A 15,904-nucleotide genomic window follows, 5' to 3' on the forward strand; every position below is an offset into this window, starting at 1 on the left:
TTTTCAATTACCCCTTAGAACAAGATAGGCATGTTTTCCTTATTACATATATAAATAATTTCATATATCATACATACATTCAACAGGCCCTTTCGCTGTAAAACTATACAATTTTTATTACAACATGAATCCTATGCTTGTGTCTGGCCAAAAAAATTAGCATTCTCGGGTGAAGTTGAAGAAGTGTCCAAAGGGATATAAATCAAATAGCAAAAATTGGTGAAACTTCTATGCTCTCTATAACCGAGCCAAAAGAGCTGTCTCAATTATTGATCATCGGCAGCAAAGGATGTCTGATGATTTCCCAGTCTGAGGCAACAGAAACATGGGTTGATGGGCAAAATTGTGAAATGAAACCACTCCAAGATTTTTTTCCAAAAAATCAAAAGCCAAAAATAGATAACATAAAAGAAAGGGAGCATCTCACAAAACAATGCCTGAGAAAGGAAGTAAAAATGATAATATTACTGTTAAGTAGTCATATGAAGAGAGATAAACTTCAAAGACAGGAGTGCCCCACAAACAATGCATGAGAAGCACTTCTTAGTTTCCAAAAGGATGCATAAATTCATTTGATATAATCTCCTAGATCTTCCCCTTACTTGCAAAACAAGGTTTCACTGCCTAATTCTTGCTACTCTGAAGAAAAATTGATGGCAAGATTAGTTTATTAAGGAGTGGTTGCCTCATATGCATGACTGCCTGCAGGCATCACAGGTGCTTCTGTGTGTGTCTCTGTGTGTGTGTGAGAGAGAGTGAGTGAGAGTAAAGCAGTTTAAACTTCCTACTGTAACTGGACTGAAAACTTTTCACCTGCATTTCAGCATGCACGCATTTCATAATTGATGGAAATAATCATTGACATGACATCAAGTATATGTGTATTACGCCAGAATTAAGAGTGTATGTATAGTATGCCAGTATTAGATTATTTTATTTCCTGTTTAAGCTAACAAGAGCTTTAAAAAGTAACCATACCTCTATGACAAGAGTCTACCAAAAAGAATCCCGCTAAAGACAATGGCACCAAACCATTTGTTAGACACAAACCTGCAACCAAGAAATCGTTGTTAGCTAGTACTAGTAGCATTGTCATGATTGATACTGAGATGAGGAGAAATCATAAACAATACCAAAAGAAAAACTGCTATATAATGCAGAATGAGACATTATTTGAAAAAGGATCCTCAATGAAATGAAGCACAATTTAGAAGGGGCAAAACTAGTATGCAACTTTGCATGACATGGAAAATAACTAAAAAAATAATAATAATTCAAATAACAGTACACAATAAGTGGCTAATAGCATAGGAATAAGTGGTTGTCAATCAAGAACATCGCTCAAGGGACTGAGTAACCTCTAAGCATGTTAAAAGTCAAAAAAAAAATATTTTAGGCCACGCACTTACTTTCTATTACAATCAGTACGGCAATATATGTTAACTGTCCATATTTGCCAAGCCAATTGTCCAGATGCACCCACCAAAAATAAATAAAATGGCCACCCTGTTTCGAAATTCAAAGTAAACAGTTAGGTGTTCTCAAATTTAGAAAACTGCAATAAACTGAATGAGAGGAAATATAGAGTTCTTGAGTACCATTATCAGCATTGTATCCACTGATGCCAAGACAACCAATGCATGCCATTCCAAATCCAGTTATCCACAGTTTAGTTGAATCCCCAAATCTCAAGGCTGTGGATTTGACACCCACTTTTAAATCATCTTCCTTATCCTGAATGGCAGTTAATGATACATGTCATTAAACAAAGAAAAAAAGATGTAGACTCTTACTATATCACAAAATTTAATATCAGCACCAAATCACTAAAGATGATTTCACAAATATTAATTATCATGTATATCGATGACCGACCATCGTATTTCGATGACCCATATCTACCATCCCCATGAACAACACCCAAGAATGGTAAATAGAGACAGCCTCCAAGCTAATATAGCTGAATAGATGATAGCTCCCCAGTTTTAACTTAACCCTTGGCTATTAATGCAGAAGCATCACAAATCCCTAAAATAATCCAATTCAGGGGCTGCAGACATTGTAACTAGGTAGATAAATTTTACACAATTGCAATACCTCATAAATAGGAGTTAACACAATCAATGCATTAAAAATCCAAAAGTTTTAGAGGTCAGATTCACAGTCAGTACACATTAGTAAAAAAGATAACAACCTGATGTGCGTATATAGTATCATATACAAGAGTCCAAAAAACTCCAGAAGCATACAGTGGGAACACAATAGCTGGATCAAGAGTTCCTTTAACTGCAGCCCATCCCAATAATGCTCCCCAGTTAAACGTCAAACCAAGATACGCTTGAGGCTGCCCTAAGAAAGTTGTATTTAACATAGACATTGATCAGTTATCATGAAACATCGCATCAAACTTACAAAAAGAAACAAAAACTAAAGGATATATGATTGAGAAAATGTATCTTTACCCAAAATGTAAACCTCTTCATGAGAGGATAGGAAAAGACCAGAAACAAAGATGAAGCTCCCAAAATGCGGCTGTAAAACATAATCAGAAAAATATTATTGTTCTGCCACTATATTGAAAGTTAGTAAACAAGAACTGAACATATTTGCAAAGCAAAAGCTAAAATCAAGTCAGGCGCCATTAAAAAGAATACTTATGGTCAGAAACAAAGGGAACAATATACTTCCGAACACACAAATAGCGAAAGCCTTTCCAGGCCAATATGCATCCAATGAGGTGCATGGGCACAAAAAACTGTAACAAGAGTATGCATGTAGCAGATGCCTATAAGAGGGTATTGATCCTACATTTACTTTGCTCCTTCCTTCAGCCTGTCCCTCTCCCCTCTTTGTAGCTCATGATGATAGCAATGCATGGTTGACCGGGAGTGTGGAAGTAGAGTTCGATATATGTATGCAAGATAATTTACTGTTCATGATTGTTACTTGACTTGGGCTGGTATTGCTACAGTTGCCGGAATTGAGGAAAAAACAAAAGCATCTGACACTGCATAGAGCGTCAATGAGCCAACAAGGAAGACAATGCACTGAACTCAAGCAGATAGAGAAGGTCTAGATGAAATCACATTAGGTCTATAAATTTAATGACAGTGCTGGTGATAATGCTGCAGCTCAAAAGAATGACAATCTTTTTCCTAAGGACAGTCATAATTGTAGAACTAAACCTTATGTAATTATGGACTGTTTTAGTTCATTTTATCAGTGATTTTTGGATATTATATTTAAAGAAACGTGCTTAAATACTGACCATGATCAAAATTTACATATTTTGCAAATTGCAATGCACAAGAAGATAAACTTTATAAAGTAGAAGATGATAGTATGTATTTGATATAATAACATATTAAAAAAAGTCAATCTTCTGACTTTCTCAATCTTTTATTAGACATGCTTTTCCTTGAATACTTATATTTTCCAGTTGGAAGTATGGAGTTGAGAGTAGCATCGTACAAATGTTCTACATAAACATTCAGAAGTTTTGGATGGTCCTGTGTTACTCTGCACAAGGATTGCAAGTATGTGGCTATGAGGGCACTTCACAGCAACCATGCCATAGAAGTGCTAGAGAATGAATATTATGCCACACAAAGAGGCAGCTTTACATAACACCTGATTCGTGAACAACATATATACTAGATTGTTAAATTGGATCAGTAAATACAGAAATTATTTATTGCAAAACTCTGGAGAAAGCAAATAGCTTTTGTATACGACGAAACAACAACGAGTGAGAACAGCACTAACCTATAATTGTTAAGTTGCAACAGAATACCCAAACCCAAAAGTAGTTGAAACCCAAGAAAAGAAACGCCTTGAAATGGTGTTAAAAGACCACTAGCAACTGGCCTCAACTTTGTACGTTCGACCTGCATAAAATGAGTAGTTACAGAAAGTGAAAGCATATGGCCACAAAACCCCTTCTTATGCAAAATAACATATTGTTGGTACGCGTGTGCTCTGGGGCAGTCAAGCACTAAAAAGGAATTCAAACTGTCAAGCACCAACAAATCTTAAAACGAAAATACATTTATTAAAAAAAACCAGTGGATATGAATAACAAAATAACCATTTACAACAGCTATAGAAGCAAATGTTCAAGCGTACCTTTGTATCAATATCCCGGTCAAGGAGGTCGTTTACAGTACAGCCAGCACCCCTTAATAGCAGAGCTCCACATCCAAACAAAGCCATCATCTTGAAATCTGGAAGGTGTCCCGATGAGGCCGCCATAGTAATCGACCTATACTCAAATTTTATAAGAAAAAAGGAAAGTAAATGGAAGTATTATCTAATAATGGTCTCAAGATCAAACTTTCTTCAATGTTTGCTTATTTTCTCAGCAACCTAACAGAGGGTCATACTCATACCACATACAGGGCCAAGCGAGGAGCCAAGTGCCGATGGGCTTGTCGAGACGGGCAAGGTGAGCGTAAGGCCGAGCCAGCCTGGGCAAATATAAGTCAATCCACGACAATTCCCTTCCATTTCCATGCTTATTGTCTTCATTCTTCGAGTTCGACAATGTGGATATTCGCCGGACTAGTGCGAAATTTGAACAACAATTGGATTCTTCATTTTCGCGGGAAAATTTAAAATTGGGGGTCAAAATCGAGAATTGTCTGATCGGGATGACAATGAGACTAGGGTTAGGGTTTAGGGCAGGTGTTGGGCGTGTCGGAGAGGTGAGTGGATTGGAGAGGAAGATAGACGATAGAGAGGGTTTCAGAGACCGGCGACCACGAGAGGCGCCAGACACCCAAAACGACGCCATATTTTCCAAAATTTTCGCCTCCAACTCTCCCAGAGTACAAGACTTTATTCACACTCCCAACTATAACCAAACCTTAATTTAAATATAAATTGATTAAATTCTAAACTCTGATATTTGGACTGTTTTTATGATATTATTGGTAGGATTTTTGTTTGTGTGTCATTGATCATATATCTTCTCTACAAGAACTATCAGACTAACTGTAAAAGCATCTGCAGCAGATTATCTTAACAGATTCTCTAAAATACACACAAAATATCACTTTTCTTTATTTTACAGATTTTCTATCCAATCAACACTGCATCAGATTATCTGTCATATCATCTAACGCATTAAAATAATATTTGTTTATCTTTCTATTGTCTATTCTATTAACATAAATTACTTCTATTTAAAATAATAAATTAATTCCATTTTTTTTTTTGAGGAAAGAAATTAATTCCATTTAAAACAGTAGATTAATTATATTTGATATAAATCAATTATTTTATTTAAAATAATAAATTAATGCTATTAAAAATTAGAGAAGATTAATTATTTTTTTTGACAATAGAGGAGTGAAGAGAGAGAAAGAGGGGAGAGAGAAGAGTGAGGAGAGATAAAGAGGGGAGGGAGAAAAGTGAGGAGAGAGAAAAGAGAGAAAAGATAATAAAGTAATAAATTGTATTATTTTATGTTTAGGGTAGTGAATAATGGTTCTCTAGATATAGAGAAACATTGTTCATATTCTATAAAATAGATAACCTCTAACTAATCTGATGCAGAGCTAAATTTTAATAAATTCTCTATAGTATTTATCTATTTTACAGATAGACACGTGTTTCGATAATCTGATGTGGATGCTCTAAGTTCACTATTATCACCTGCTCTCCCATCATAGTTGAGATACTAGTGATGAAATTGCACATGCAAGGGATGTAAAATTTACTGTCTTCTAAGCGAGAATCTTGGGTTTTCCTTTTTCATTCACTACAAATTTATTTTGATGGATGCAACTTTCTTACATTTTGGATATACATAACATTGAATATGAGGTATAAATTTACTTTTGTGTTTCTTCGAATACCATGCCTATCCACTTTCTGACAATGCTTCTCCTGGGAAATTGAGTTCCATGGCTTTCTTGGATGCTTGGATGATTAGGTTTTGTGGTTTCTGGAGAATTCTAGATAGTGTTTAAACTTCTTGATGAGTTGTTGATACTGTTATTGTTTTAATAAAAAATGTGCTTTATTTGATTTTTGTGTCTCTTTTTTTCCTCTTGCTAAGGTGGTTCTTGTGACAGTCTGGTACAGTGTTGTATGATTCATTAAGGTGGCTTCAGTTGATGGCTTCTCTGTGGAAATTCTTAAGGTTTGATTGAGTTTTTCCTTAACCTTTCAATACATTGGATTCTCATTGCTAATCAATCTTTTAGTCAAGTGTTTCGAGTCATGGTGTTTTGTCTTCCTCCAGCCAACTGAGATAGGAAAGGCTGTTAAAGCGGTTCTCAATGACATGTTAACAAGGCTTTATTTATAGACTACCTTCAGTACCTTGTGCCCAGAACAATAGATATGGGCCAGGTGATATGGCCTGCAAGCCCATTGAATAGTGAAGTGCATCTCATCCAATCATCCATTCGACCTCTGCTGAGATTTGGGCTTTATATGGAAAAAGCCCATCAACTGATCTATTATCACTATTCGGCTTAATAACAGTCTAACAATCTCAGGCCCACTTAGCGATACCAAAAAGCCTGACAGTGACATGACATCTCGCATTCTAATCAACAAAAAAACGAAAATGTTATATTTATTATTTAATCAAATAATAACAAATATTATAAATAAAATAAAAAAGTGCGTCTCTCTCTTCTGGTTTTCTGAGTAAACAACCAGGTAGATTCATCCCCATTCCCCGACGGTAATTACAGTGACAGCCAAAAGCTTCGATTGCTGATTTCCTTGTAAATACGAATACGATCTAATTCTCGTTCGATTTTCTGCTTGACTCTCTATTGTTCCGTCATCATCGCTTTTTTCTGTAACTCTTTTGTCCTGGGAATGCTTCTTCTTATTGGATCTTATACACAAATCTCCCTGGATCCCTAGAAGGTTCGTTTCGAATGACTATTTTCTGTTTGGTTGACGATAAAATTGCGTATCTCTAATTCACAGACCCGTCTGTGTTTCAGCTCAATCTAGCCGTGTATTGTTCATGCAGGTGTGTCTTATTTTTGATTTTCGCAGGGTAATTCTCATTTGCCGGTTTATTTGAAAATCTTCTTCATGTTATTGACGACTCTCAGCTTGGGAAATCACCGACAAAGATAAAAATATCAGCCGGAGACAATGTTGCCGAATAGGTTTTCGATTTTTGGAAGCGGGAGATCAAACAATTCCGGTAATCTCAAGAGCAGACTCACACCGAAGCTAAAATTAGAGACGGATAAGGATGTTTATAGACCTGGCGACTCCGTATTTATCACTATTGAGATCTGCAACCCCAGCGGTGTAAACGGTTATGAGAATGTCGCTTCTTCACTTTTGATTGAAAGGCTTGGATTTGAAATTAAAGGGATTGAAAAGTTAGATACTCAGTGGTTCGCCACTCCAAAACCATTGCCTGGATCGAAGCAAAGGAGAGGTGAGATATTTGATAGTTGATAGTTGATTGTTCGTTCATTGTTGTCTTAATTTGAATTCCTTATATATTTGGATCGTTTTTTAAGCTTTAATATCAAAATTAAACTTTGCGTTAAGATAATACTAGGATCATTGGGTTTCTGGCTTTTGAATTAGAACTTGGATGTTGAAGATGGAAGTACAGAGAATGAGAGAACATGTTCATTGTGGTGCACTTTGGCATTTTTCTTCTTGTTGTTTTAACTACTTCTATCCTAATGACTCACATTCAGGTGAACATGTTTTTATGGAGTGCTCAACACCACGTGTAGCTTCTAACCAGATTTTGTCCTCGGGTGCCTCTAAAACATGTAAGTCCATTTTCAGCCATCTCAAAGTTATTCTAGAATTTGATTTTTATTCATCTTCATACATGTAGCAAGTTGTTACTTGAAATTTTATCTCTTTTACTTGAATGTAACTTAAGCATTTACCTTCAGTTGATTCACCCAGTGCAGTTGATGTTTGTTATCCTTTAATAGCTCATAATTGCTTATTGTACATCATTGCTAATGCTGCCCTTTTGTGAAGCAATGGTGACGTTATAGTGTTTATTCCAGTTGACTAGATGATCTTAGGGTTGTCTTTGAACCATCAAACTGCATATCATTGCACCGCAAAATACTGTACAGTGCAGATGACCGAATTTGTCTGATTATACGTCCGAATTTCGGGGCCAAATACAAAATTCTTGTCCGGTTTAAAACTGGTTCAAGTTCCAAACACAAGAATTTTGTCCGATTTAAACCTGGACCCGAATTTTGGACATATAACTGATGTATCTTCTCATGATTCAAAACCATGTAGAGATTGATTGATGGCATATGGTGATTGTACAGGGCAAGCTGGTTTGGAACTTGAGAATATTTGATGTTACCAACTTATTGTAATTTTCTTTTCTTCTTAACTTGAATGTTGTGTCATTATTAACTTGTTTTATATTTGGAACGATATGACTATTTGTTTTGTATTTTACTTTATTGTAAGGTCTATGATTGTTTCAATTAATTGTAATTTCATTTTAAAAAGAAAAAGAAATGTATGTCGGGTCATCCAACATTATATCACAAAAGGGAATGACATTTTGAACAAATTGAATAAATTGGACAACCTGGATTTAAAAAAATCCGGGCTTGGTCAATTATGAATTAACTACATCTGAAATCCAATCTGGGTTAGGGTCTGGACTTATAAATATTTCGTAAACCCTTGAGACCGATTTTTTGCTAGCCCCGCTAGTCACTTAGCTTTCAATGTCGAATTATATATATATGTATGTATATCTTCATGGTAATCTTTTTCAAGAAATTTGAAACACAACAAGAAAGATGGAATTTCCTCCCCTAGAGAGGTGAAAGCAATAAGGCCTAATATCAGAAATTTTTGATTTTCTTTAGGAATGGAATTATACCTGAAATACAAGGAAGAAACTCTTTTCTGTAGCCAAGTTGTGGTTGAGGGGAGGAGAAGGAGGTGGGGGATAGGAATTGAAGCCTGGCCAATTGAGCATGGAGTTGGGGGGCCTGGGGTTATTGCTACTTGACCAAGTAATCATTTCCATGCATCAACAGAACTTACATTATGCAAATCTGCTTTCTTAAATTGAGCACCCCCTACACCCATTGATGTGCAAACAAAGAAAACAAACTAATATTTAAGAACAAAAGAGGTAGGGTGCGACGGTCGCATGCCTGACCCCTTTTCCCTCTGGGTGAACTCTGATGAAGGGCCCACAGGCTAACATAGAAACATTGCTGCAATTGTTATTATTAGAAATGGAAATTTGCTTCGAGGTATCTTGGCTCTTGGCTGTTAAGTTGCTACACTATACCCAGCACATTGAGCTTCTTCTTGGAACACAATGGTAGATAAATTTGAAGATAACCTCACTGGTTGGAAAAGTTCTCTCCAAAGCACCGATAACTTCATCTCGTCTCTCAATCAAAAAGAAGGTATCTCTCATTCCTATGCCTAGTGCTATTGCTATTAGATTGAACTCTGTTAGAAACAGGTTCTTCTGGGGAGATTCTTTTAGAAAAAAGGAAGGAATAGCCTTGTCAGCCTGGGTATTGCCAATCTGCCTAAGCCCAAGTTAAAAGGAGGCTTAGGAAAGATCTCTATTGAATTTCATTAAATCTGCTGTGAAGAAGCATTGGAATATCATTGCTGGACAAATATTTAAGGAAGTGATCCTTATGGCTCAAGAAATTGAAAATTCGTTAGTAAAGGTTGGACTGAAGGTCTTGCTTTACATCTTACAGGGCTGCTGCAATAAAGGATCTTTTTAACTATTCTGCTTCCGGTTTCTCATGGAGTGTTTTTTCTCCTTATGAATGCAAATGATTGGGAGTTGCAAAAATTCACAGACTTCTGGAGCATGCTTTATTCTTCTAATATCCGTGTTTGGTCTGAGGACAGGATCTGCTACCCTCTAATGTACTACAAGGAGCTAACAGGAGTTGAACTGCAGTGATTGTAATTTCCCTTGGCAGAGTACATGGATACCCAAAATAGCCTCCATTACCTGGGAAGCTGCATGGAAACAAATTTTAACACTGGAAAAAAATGAAACTGGTTCTAGGAAATATTTCATCACTGATAATTCAATTGGCTATTGCTTTTTAGCAAAAGGGTAGATCTGGCCTTTTCTTTTAGAATCTGCCGCTTGCTTATAACTTAAAGGTTTAAGATCAGTATGACGTGATTATCATCTGGTCTGCCCTTTCCCATTTTGTCTTTCTTTTAACATGAAAGGAAAAAAGTAGCTGTTCAATATTAGATAAGAAAAGATTTATGCCAGAGGTTAATCTTCAAAGAAAATGAGGGTGTCTAGGCGTTTGGCTGACATGAAAAATTAGGAAGATGTTCAATCCCGAAAAAAAGAAGAAGTTGAGAAGTAAAATTTCAAACTCCTATGGGGGTTCATGCTCGACCTGTTCTTGAATAGACAATGCCGTTATGGTAATCTTTGATCATAAGACTTGACCGACTAATCTTGTCTTAACATTTATGTTGGCACTGGGTAGCTGTTAAGAATTCTTCATCTTAACGTTTTGGTTTCGTATAATCAATATGCTTTGATGCTTTTTCATGGCATTTCGCATCAATTCGTGCACCGAAACGCACATCACAAACGTCTTAGAAAACACTGGCATAAATAGTTGCTAACAAACAGGATGTTGTAACTTTTTCAGAAATTTTTTGGGCAGTTTTGTGTTGTGGGATTTTTTTATTGATCTCACTTCATATGCAAAGAGTAATATCATATTTTATTCATGAGGTCATTGTAATTTTTTTATAAGGGAAGTGATTGAAATTAAATCTAATTGGAAAAAGCTCTTGATATGATTTGCAGATATGGTGCGGACTGTCTTGCCTAGCATTATACCACCATCTTATAGGGGTGCTACCATCCGTTATCTGTACTATGTCAAGAGTACGTTATCTGGACAATGGCTGATACTGGAAAATGGCCACTCCAATGGCGAGTCAATGGAAGACCTCACTGAAGTGGTTGGCTTGCATAATTCTCTCACTTGATTTAAAATTTACAGAAATTTTCAAATGAATTTTTTAATTTCTTAAGTTAGTTCCATTTTCAATCTTCAGTTGAAAATTGGAGATGACTTTTTTATGTTTTCATCCTGTCAGGGGCATGCAATTTCATGTTTTAAAGATCAACTTATATGCAGTTTTTGTGCATGTATAATTTGGAGAGAAACCTGAGTACCAATTTTGGCTTTAGAGCCATAACATGATAAATTTTAAATCTCTTCAGGAAGTTCGTGTTCCGATACAGATATGGGTCTCTCAGAAAAGCAATGGCTTGCTGATTGAAGAGACTCAAACTGATGGTGAGTTGCTGTCATCCCATTCAGCCAGGGTGGTGGACTTTTGTGATTGATTTTCTTTTAACTCTCATTTCCCCATTTTGTCCAATATAAACAAGAGTCAGCTAAATATTTATTTTTTGTTTATTCCTCATTCAATAATTTCTAAGTTACTTCTATTGGTGAAAAAAGACACATTCTATGCATTTGAAGCTTGGTGATGTTTCCTATAGGTGGTGGTATTTTCTGTTATATTATTTCTTTGGTCTACTTCAGCAGTATGGTGGAAGAGGGCATAACAATAATTGAGTTATTTTTATGACGATCACGAATTTTTACGGAATCATGTAGTGTATAGAATCCAAAATTATTTGTCAACAAATGGAAAAAGGTGTAACACATCAGCACATTAATTTTAAAGCCACAAGCGTTGGTGGTAATGTGTCTGACTTGCTTGAATTTTGTGATTCATGTTGTATATATTACTTTCAAGCTAGTAGCATGACTGAGACGTTTGTGACTAACAATTGTCTATTTATAGTATTAAAGATTATCCATGGCCTATGTGTTAATGTTTTCAGGGATTGTTCCTACCAATACCGTCCAATTGGATATATTTTGGAAAGAAATGGATGGAGACTCTGAATGGGTAGGTTCGACTTATTCCTGCATTATGAATAAATTGTTGTTGTCTGACAATTGAATTAATATAAAGGCATTCGGTCAGATTTCTTTTAAAGGAATTTCTTTCACCTAGTTTAAAATAAAGTTATGGTTCACTGTACTTATCTTTTGTTACAGACTAGAGCAAATGATACATATGATGGAGTCGAGGAAGGATATGAGAGCTCAAGAGATGAGATTTCATCTGTCTCTTCTTATAATCCTAATAGAGAAAGTATGTACAAGGCCTTTGGAAGTTCACTATCCTTGCAATCATCTATGGCGAGGTCTTCGAGTAAGGATGCCCAATTTTTTGAAGGAGAGCGTACAAGTTTATCTTTGAATCTCCCCCGGGTATCTGTGGCTGAGGTGTTGTATGATTATAACGCAGGTGAATATAACTTGAGGGTGATTGAAATGTGTTGATTCCATTTTTCAGCTTTGACATCTTGTTGCATTGTCCTTATTGATATCTTGGTAGCTAGACTATTGAAGCATGGGATCAGATTTATTCTGAACTATAGAGCATTTCTTTTTAAGAAAGATTGCTGAGTTACCAAAAAACTTTTTTTTAATCAGATGTCTTGTCATCTAACAAGTCACCAGCCATCGTTTCTCCAAGTCAGCAGCAGAAGGTTAGAAGGCCCCTATCTGCAGATGACAGCGCAGCAGAATCCTCTGCCTCTGGGGCAGGATCCATTGAACCTGCAGCATGTAAGCTGGCATCTGTACTTTTAAAAAATTTCAAATTTCTGATCCACTGGATCCATTTAGCTCTTTAATATGTTAATTCTGGTAAACTTAGTTGCTGGAAACATTCTCCGCAGCAGAAGGCTTCATTCGAGGAAGATCTTATAATATCAGGATGGACGACCAAGTTCTGCTTAGATTCTCACCAAAGAATTCTGATTCAACATATTACTTTAGTGATATGGTAATGACAGTTGATTTCATTGTATATTCTGCTGTAATGGCAGTTTTACAGACTTTTCTGCTGGTTTTGTGTAATGTAACAATCTTGTTCCCTTTGTGTTTAATGGCAACAGGTAGGAGGAACTCTTACATTTTTTCATGAAGAAGGAGCTAGGAGATGCCTTGAGGTAATTGCATATTACAAACGGAAATCAGAGGCAGATACTTCCAAACTGTTTATTTCCATAGATGTATCTTGATCTGCGGAATTTGAATGATTGATAGAAAGGGAGGTGGTTTCCTCTTTGGATAGGCTTAACATGGACTAGAAAAACTGGTGTCATTCAGGTTTCAATAACTCTGGAAACTTCGGAGACTATAAATCGGCGCTTTGTTCATCCTTCTCGGAGAAATTCCCCAACCATTACAAAGGTAAATATTGTTCTCTGCTGTGTTATCAGTTTCTTTTGAATGCCAGCTTTCTTCATTTTTGCTATTATCCAAAACTAATAAGTTAACAAAGGAGCTCTTGGCCTAATGGCAGCCTACTCCTTAGGATTAGTACCTAGACAAGTTCCAAGGTTGGAGTTCCCTCTCGCGCTAATAATGATAATAAAAGAAATATAATTTACAAAAGGAAGAAGAAGAAAAAAAAAACTGGATTTCAATTCAGAAGTCACGAAGTTCGGGTTTTCGCCCTTTATGTGACTTGTTTAGATGTCTATGCACTATGGTTTGACATGAAATAACCCAGGTAAAGATAAATTTTGGACTGAGATGAAACTTAGGTATTTTAGATGTGAAAAAAGATATACTTATGCCTCTTCGCATCTTAAAATAACTCTATATTGTGGATTGTTTGTTTTGTTTCTCTTAGATTCAGAGCGATCATCAAGAAGTTGTGGCAGATTTGGTGCAGACAAGCTTTCTTTTTTCAGTTCCCATGGATGGGCCAATGTCCTTTTCCACTCCTAATGTCTCTGTGCAATGGGCTTTACGATTTGAATTTTTTTCTACTCCGAAGAATGTGGACTTGACAAGGTATTCCAAGTATTTAGTGCTTCTACTTTTAACCTATCATAGCAAATATTTTTCAATATTGGACTCTTGTTCATAGAATATAGTTGACAAACATGGTTCAGACTTCAGATGGTTTTCCATTGGTGGCATGGATTGGCTATAGGTGTAGGCTAATGAAGAGGGAAAAAGAGAACACAAGTGTACCGTTATGTCCAAACCATCATTATTTTATGAGCTTTCGCCTTATGCTTAAAAGGTTTTGGGGAATTAGTTTGATTTGTATTTTGGGGCAGACTGCAGATGTGAGGTGCTAGCAGATTGTAAATCAAGTTGGCAAGCCTAAACTGCAATGTCATCAAAATGGCAAGCAAGTCTTTATCCCCTAGGATCCATGGCCCCCTTTTAAGATGCCCTTTGTGCACCTGAGTGTCCTGGTAAATGGTGGATGAATACCTTCTATTTCCTTGGGAATTGCAGTTCAAACATAAGATTTTGTTATAATCTTTTGTAAGAAATCTTTAAGCAAATTTAGTATTGGATTTGTGGTTATTAGATGTATTTTTTTTTATGTGCCTTTCTTTTTATTATGGCAGTTTCCATGTGGGCGATGAATAAAGATTGAATATAGTGCATGATTATGTGTTAGTTGTATGATTTGAAGAACTTTTGACTGAATGTCACTGACCCGACCAGTCGGCCACAGTTGGTTACTTTTGTATCCTATGTGCTCCCTGAACACTTATTTGAACTCAGATTTTAGCGTTCGTAGTATGATTTTTAATGTCAACTTTATGTACGTTTTTCATTTGGGTTCATTACCTGTGTTTTATCTAAAACATCTCAGAACCTTTGTGTATAGATTATTAGATTTGTTATCAACAGAGAAATGTCGTCGTCTTTTTGTGTACTTTGAGATTAAAAAAACATTGATTCTGGACTCAGCATTCCCCTCTTGAGATGACTTTTTAAGTGAAATATAATGATTTCTGAAACATTCTGGATTTCTGTTTTCAGATACGAGCATCCTCTTCTGATAGAGGGCAGAGACAAAAGCGAGTGGATTCTTCCTATAACTGTGCACGCACCTCCACCTGGTACTCCAGCTATTCGCAACCGAAACGAGAAGCCTTTTTCTGTGGAGGCCTTGTGGGTTAGCTGACAGAAGAAGTAAGTATTAGATCGTTTTATTTATTTTGTCACTAGCGCATTTGTTGTAAACTTTGCCAAACTTCACTTTGGCTATGGGCTTTCGTTGTTTTTCCTTATTTATCTTTTTATTGGAGTATTTTTTTCTTTTCAACACAACATTGTTATGCTTCAGGTTTTAATCTAGGTTTTCGAGAACTTGATTTAAGATGAAGCGTATCATTACAAGGCACATAACAGTCATGGTGAGGAACAATGAAAAGCTGAGGAAGTAGTCTGTTGATAGTAAGGCCCCCCAATTTAGCCAATCTCTTGCAGGAGTCGCGGTTGGGCAATGGAGACAGCCGTAAATCAGGAAACTGCAAATCCCTGTAACATAAAATAGTCAATTTCTTACTGGCCATTGCCGCTTTAAACCAATTCTGTGCAAGCTTATGATGTTGAGTTGGTTATTTTTAACAGTGAGTTTTTTAAGAGGAAAACTCTTTGGGTGACGAATTTTGATCGAGCGGTGGATATTGGAATGTTTTCTTTCGGAAGTTGCGATAAAGCAAGTTTATGTGATCCTATCCTCTTGAGTTTGTTTCCCACAAACGGTCAAAGCACCCTCTGTATGTATATTCAGAGTAGCACTCCAATTCTTAGCACTTCAGCATTGCAGATCCAATGCCCGCTGAAAACTTATTAACATGATTGTATTTTGATCGAGATTACAAGTTCATGGGTATATTTTTTTGTCCCAAATAAAAATTAAATTAACATGAAAATGATATTCAACGATTCTTTTGATATGAATTTGATTTTTTGTTTGGAATGGGAAATAAATTGTAATCTTGATCAACAATATTACATGAAAAGACAGCGACAAAAGACAA

At 36.1% G+C, this 15,904-nt stretch overlaps 2 protein-coding genes across 8 annotated transcripts; one reads left to right on the plus strand and one right to left on the minus strand.

Moving 5' to 3' along the window:
* LOC120012200 (4-hydroxybenzoate polyprenyltransferase, mitochondrial-like) lies at positions 1–4,850 on the minus strand. 2 transcript variants are annotated; one of them, XM_038863508.1, is made up of 9 exons: positions 4,389–4,849; positions 4,126–4,261; positions 3,766–3,887; positions 2,463–2,532; positions 2,195–2,344; positions 1,599–1,734; positions 1,410–1,506; positions 979–1,050; positions 2–309 (listed from the first exon to the last, which is right to left on the minus strand). In XM_038863508.1, the coding sequence occupies exons 1-8, from the start codon at positions 4,790–4,792 to the stop codon at positions 981–983; spliced, it is 1,185 nt and encodes a 394-aa protein (XP_038719436.1). In that variant the 5' UTR covers positions 4,793–4,849; the 3' UTR covers positions 2–309; positions 979–980. The 2 variants fall into 2 exon arrangements, with proteins under 2 accessions (XP_038719437.1, XP_038719436.1); XM_038863509.1 differs by lacking the exon at positions 1,410–1,506 and having other exon boundaries at positions 1–309; positions 4,389–4,850.
* A 1,781-nt stretch (positions 4,851–6,631) lies between these two features.
* On the plus strand, positions 6,632–15,598 carry LOC120013722. Of its 6 annotated transcripts, XM_038865631.1 has the most exons (15): positions 6,632–6,888; positions 6,969–6,997; positions 7,083–7,420; positions 7,692–7,769; positions 10,814–10,971; positions 11,237–11,312; positions 11,870–11,937; positions 12,090–12,342; positions 12,531–12,665; positions 12,779–12,885; positions 12,998–13,051; positions 13,149–13,295; positions 13,741–13,904; positions 14,898–15,050; positions 15,205–15,598. In XM_038865631.1, exons 3-14 carry the CDS (start codon positions 7,126–7,128, stop codon positions 15,040–15,042), a joined length of 1,680 nt encoding a protein of 559 aa, XP_038721559.1. In that variant the 5' UTR covers positions 6,632–6,888; positions 6,969–6,997; positions 7,083–7,125; the 3' UTR covers positions 15,043–15,050; positions 15,205–15,598. The 6 variants fall into 6 exon arrangements, with proteins under 6 accessions (XP_038721559.1, XP_038721558.1, XP_038721556.1 ...); XM_038865630.1 differs by having other exon boundaries at positions 6,979–7,420; XM_038865628.1 differs by lacking the exon at positions 6,969–6,997 and having other exon boundaries at positions 6,998–7,420.
* The last annotated feature ends 306 nt before the right edge of the window (positions 15,599–15,904 follow it).

Source organism: Tripterygium wilfordii, chromosome 13, assembly GCF_013401445.1.
Source record: "Tripterygium wilfordii isolate XIE 37 chromosome 13, ASM1340144v1, whole genome shotgun sequence".
Taxonomy (NCBI): Eukaryota; Viridiplantae; Streptophyta; class Magnoliopsida; order Celastrales; family Celastraceae; genus Tripterygium; species Tripterygium wilfordii.

What these genes read in the sequence shown, in the direction of transcription:
- LOC120012200 (XM_038863508.1), bottom strand. Translation starts at nt 4,792, where the DNA reads ATGGCGTCGTTTTGGGTGTCTGGCGCCTCTCGTGGTCGCCGGTCTCTG. An exon ending in TGAAGAGGTTTACATTTTGG is followed by an intron (nt 2,345 to 2,462) that starts GTAAAGATACAT and finishes TTCTTAGGGCAG; the next exon opens with CCTCAAGCGTATCTTGGTTT. An exon ending in CGTACTGATTGTAATAGAAA is followed by an intron (nt 1,051 to 1,409) that starts GTAAGTGCGTGG and finishes TCTTGGTTGCAG; the next exon opens with GTTTGTGTCTAACAAATGGT.
- LOC120013722 (XM_038865631.1), top strand. Translation starts at nt 7,126, where the DNA reads ATGTTGCCGAATAGGTTTTCGATTTTTGGAAGCGGGAGATCAAACAAT. An exon ending in ATCCATTGAACCTGCAGCAT is followed by an intron (nt 12,666 to 12,778) that starts GTAAGCTGGCAT and finishes CATTCTCCGCAG; the next exon opens with CAGAAGGCTTCATTCGAGGA. An exon ending in CATATTACTTTAGTGATATG is followed by an intron (nt 12,886 to 12,997) that starts GTAATGACAGTT and finishes TAATGGCAACAG; the next exon opens with GTAGGAGGAACTCTTACATT.